A 4,559-nucleotide genomic window follows, 5' to 3' on the forward strand; every position below is an offset into this window, starting at 1 on the left:
TTTGTCAACACAAGATAACGCCGACGTACTTATTCGGTGACCGCGGCGTTCAAGCGACGTCAACGGGTTAACACCGCAGGTTTAGTTATTACAACCCTTAACACCGAATATACCAAACAATCTTCAACTAACAACTCTAATATTGGTAAATGATCAGTTTGCCTACACTCTAGACTTAAACCCGTACTCAGTTACAGATAATTAAGTCAAGGATAACTCTTTTAAAATTGATGACCTGCGGATCAGCTCACTTCATATGTGAAGCAGATTAGTGACCCGACTTGCAACTCAATTTTTACCTGCATAGTGATATTTGCGTTTGGATCTGTGAATCACCAGACAGTTCACGTCAACTCACATTGTTATATCGCGATGAGCTGCTACTTAATTCGTTGAGCCACAGCTCAACGTTTCAAGTCTTTGTGTCGTAAATCGTTAATGTTTATCGGCAGTGTTAAAATCTACTTATTTATCGAATTCATTGTACTTTGCTTATCACAGTTTACTAGTAACTTCGTATCAGTGATAACGTGTTCTGAATACAGTAACACAAAAATGTCTCAGGTATGTTGAAATTAATTCTATAAAAATATTTTCATTGCAAATATTCATAGAGATTATAAGATAAATTAGGATTTTGTTAATAAATACCTTTAGTAGATATATAAAACACAGTTTATATAATATCGGCAAAGTTGTGTTACGATATTATATGTTCCAGTAAGTTTTTCGAGAGTTGTATGAGTCATACAATGTTCATTTACTTTTTTGATATTTATATATGACGGTTTCATTTTTGTTAGGAGTATGAAGTATCCGTATTTCAGCCGTTGGTTCAAATTCTGGCATTCGAATAATCTTATTTATATAAAAGAAAGACGTGTAGTTACACTATATATAACTCAAGAACGGCTGAATCGATTTGACTGAAAATTGGTGGGCAGGTAGCTTAGAACCAGGAAACGGACATAGGATAATTTTTAATCCGTTTTCTTTTTTTTTAACGCGCGGACGGAGTCGCGGGTAAAATCTAGATTAATATAACATACTTACTATAAAGATTTTTTGAAATGTTTGAATTTTTTTTTTTTTTTACTAAGGCATTGTTAAGATCCAGCGACTTTTTTCAATAACAAATGTGGCGATTATCGAATTAAACTCCGATTTAAGCAAACTAAAAATGCAAGAGACATTAGTTAGCTGATGATTTTTCTTATTTTAGCCTACGGGGTATATTCCTCCACAGAGCTTCGGGGAAGATGGCCACATGCAAGGCTTTGACTTCACTGAACAGAGTATACGAAGAGGTTTTATACGAAAGGTGAGTTCATTATGCAATATACCCGAATTTGTCTTTACGTGAATATGTTGTTAATTACTGTGCAATCGGCGTCACAAAGAACTGGGTAATGGAGGGAGCAATAATTCGATTACTGCTTGTCAGTTTTTAATTAAAAATTGGACTAAATGTTGATAATCATTTCCTTTGGTATAATATAAATTCCACTAGCTCTCGCCATACACCTAGCCTAGATCTTCGGCTGGCAACACCCATGAAAAACATCGTGACTCAACCTGCTCATATCTGCATAGAAATTCAAAAATTTGTGGAAATGAACTAACCAGCAGTGGGCCAGCGCATTAATAAGGCTTAGTCCCTAACTTAGGGTCCTAGTCTTCTTACATAATAATATGCCTGGTTTACATTATACTAGTTCAGTAGGACATACACAAAAAGCAAGATCAAAATGCGCTGACATACAACTGGCAAAATGTAAACGCTAACTGACGCCAGTAAGACTGTCTATGCCAGGCCAGCGCTGCGACATACCAGGCATTACTACTAGTCATTCTAATAATTGTATCTGAATAAACTAAGATAATATTTTTTGTATGGATGTTGGATGAAAAAAAAGTTATATTGGTTTTATTTCCAGGTGTACTCTATCCTTATGTGCCAGTTATTGATTACGATGGGCTTCATAGCGTTATTCCTCTTCCACGAACCCACAAAACGATGGGTATCCCAAAATAATTATTTGTTGTAAGTTAATCAGTACAATAATTTATTTAGAAAATTAAATACAGTTAATTGATCTTTATCAGACATGAATTAGTTATTTCTTAGTTAAACATTTTAATACAAAAATCAGAAAAATATATCCATATTTCGAAGATATTGTGGGACAGTATTAACAAATCTATATCTATATATATAAAAGAAAGTCGTGTTAGTTACACTATTTATAACTCAAGATCGGTCGAACTGATTTAGCTGAAAATTGATGGGGAGGTAGCTTAGAACCAGGAAACGGACATAGGATAGTTATTTTCCCGTTTTCTATTTTTTATTCCGCGCAGACGGAGTCGCGGGTAAAAGCTAGTGTCTTATATTACAGATGGGTGGCCATAGTGATTGTCTTTGTGTGTTTAATTGCAATGGCTTGTTGTCCGGACATACGCCGCACCGCGCCAACCAACTTCATCTTCCTGTTTGTATTCACGCTGGCGCAGAGCTTCATGCTTGGCGTGGTTACCAGTATCTACAGCGTCTCTGAAGTAAGTTACTATCGTAGAATCCGCAGCATTAGGTGTTTAACCCGGCCACGACAACATAGAAGACACTGTGTGTTGGAGGCCGATTCAAATTTTCTTTCCCACCCTTTTCGTACGGGGAAGTGAATTTAGTGGTAAGCGGAGGTACAAGAAGGGTACTATCCTCTCTCTATAAGACCTACTCTGTCCCTTTACCCTTCTTTACCCTGGTTGGTAAAGCATGTGGAACCTTTTAACTTCGCTGTTTAAGCGCATTCAAGCCGATGTGTAAGCAGCAGTTGGAGTCAAACTTGTAAAGAGTAAAATAATTTATCTTTGGGTCAAACAGCACCAGAACAGGCTACTATATATTGTATACATTTTTCAGGTGATGATGGCTGTTGGTATCACCGCGGGGGTTTGCTTGGCGCTGACACTGTTCGCCTTCCAGACGAAATGGGACTTCACCATGATGGGAGGAGCTCTAGTGGCCGCTTCTATGGTGTTGCTTCTCTTTGGTATGAAATCTTACTGAACTTACTTCTCTGTCCATTCTTTTCCATCCGTAATTTCCATACATCTCTACAGCCATATCTGAATTCATTGCCTTCTTACTCACATCTTATTTCACGCATTAAATTCATACTCTCTTTGGTTTTTTGTTTTTCTTCTTAGCTTAACCTGTATTTTTACTTCCAGGATTGATCGCCATCTTCCTGCCCAGTAACAGGATACTGACATTGGTTTACGCATCGGCGGGGGCACTGCTGTTCTCTCTCTATCTTGTCTATGATACACAACTTATGATAGGAGGCAAACACAAGTACAGCCTGTCACCTGAAGAATATATCTTCGCAGCACTTAACCTTTACTTAGACATCGTCAATATATTCCTATTCATTCTGACAATTATGGGCTCGTCTAAATAAATCTATAGTTCGTTATAATGAATAACTAAAAAGCTTGTCAATGTCAAACTTATGTGAACAGTAATGTATATTGTACTTTATTATAGTCAAACAAAGATATCTGTCCCGATGAGAGAGGCGCTGCTATCGCGGTAAGTTCGGTCAGAGAATATCACATCTTTACAAGAACAATGTGATATTTTTAAACTTTTCAAAAGAGCAATTTTAAACATTTAAGGGTTGATAAATTCTAATTTCATAATGAACAGAATTTTTTGCTTATTTTCAGAAAGTACAGTAATAACTGCAACATTTTATCAACGCTTAAATATATAATTCCTCTTCTATAAAGTTGTGGTTTAAAAAATATCACGTTGTTCTTGTAAATAGGCGATATGTTAAACCTACATGGGCATAGATAATATCATAAAAGTTAAAAACATGACATGACAGCTACAGTATAAAACGATTTTGTTATATTTTTTATATTAAAAGGAGGGCACTAATGAGCTATCGCAATTTATTTTTACTCGTGCCCACCTGGTCAGATATCCTTGTAATTCCTATAATTTTCTAAATATTTGCGGATAACATTTTATCGAGTATTGTAACTATGTTCTATGAGTACAATATTACAGATTATATAATGACAAAAGACGTTTGTTTATTAACAAACCATAGGTCTTAGTTTAAAATTAACTATGTAATGTTTCACTGTTTCTTTAATAGTCCATAACAATGCCTCTCTTTCTCTCGATTCATTTTTTTTAGTAGAATGAAAGAGATGTAATATTAAGTACTTTTTATTTATACAATACACAGACAATTTAAGAATATATTTTGTTTACAATTAATTAAACCTGTGATAAAATTGTTTCGAAATCTTTGTTTTTTATTTACAACAAAAAAATCAATGAATAAAGTAAAATTTCGTAATCGGAGTCTGTCTGTTACCCAGCGAAACGCAGAAATGTAACAACAGATATGCAACAAACAGACATGCCTTATCAATAAAGTATAGACAGCATTTCTTAAACATAAAAATAAATTCACACAAACTACCTATAACTATAAACAAAATGCAATGAAAATATTCAAAAATATATATGAATAACT

General features: G+C 34.9%; 1 protein-coding gene across 2 annotated transcripts; it reads left to right on the forward strand.

Moving 5' to 3' along the window:
* The first annotated feature begins 468 nt into the window (after window positions 1-468).
* Window positions 469-4,118, forward strand: LOC106716098 (protein lifeguard 1). 2 transcript variants are annotated; one of them, XM_014509534.2, is made up of 6 exons: window positions 469-564; window positions 1,223-1,321; window positions 1,938-2,044; window positions 2,400-2,559; window positions 2,924-3,053; window positions 3,235-4,118. In XM_014509534.2, exons 1-6 carry the CDS (start codon window positions 556-558, stop codon window positions 3,462-3,464), a joined length of 735 nt encoding a protein of 244 aa, XP_014365020.2. In that variant the 5' UTR covers window positions 469-555; the 3' UTR covers window positions 3,465-4,118. The 2 variants fall into 2 exon arrangements, with proteins under 2 accessions (XP_014365020.2, XP_014365021.2); XM_014509535.2 differs by having other exon boundaries at window positions 1,247-1,321.
* Window positions 4,119-4,559: the final 441 nt, after the last annotated feature.

Source organism: Papilio machaon, chromosome 12 (genome assembly GCF_912999745.1).
Source record: "Papilio machaon chromosome 12, ilPapMach1.1, whole genome shotgun sequence".
NCBI classification, from domain to species: Eukaryota; Metazoa; Arthropoda; class Insecta; order Lepidoptera; family Papilionidae; genus Papilio; species Papilio machaon.

Bases quoted from the DNA above. Each gene is read 5' to 3' on its own strand.
- LOC106716098 (XM_014509534.2), top strand. The intron at 2,045-2,399 runs GTAAGTTAATCA...CTTATATTACAG, and splicing joins TCCCAAAATAATTATTTGTT to ATGGGTGGCCATAGTGATTG. The intron at 3,054-3,234 runs GTATGAAATCTT...TTTTACTTCCAG, and splicing joins TATGGTGTTGCTTCTCTTTG to GATTGATCGCCATCTTCCTG.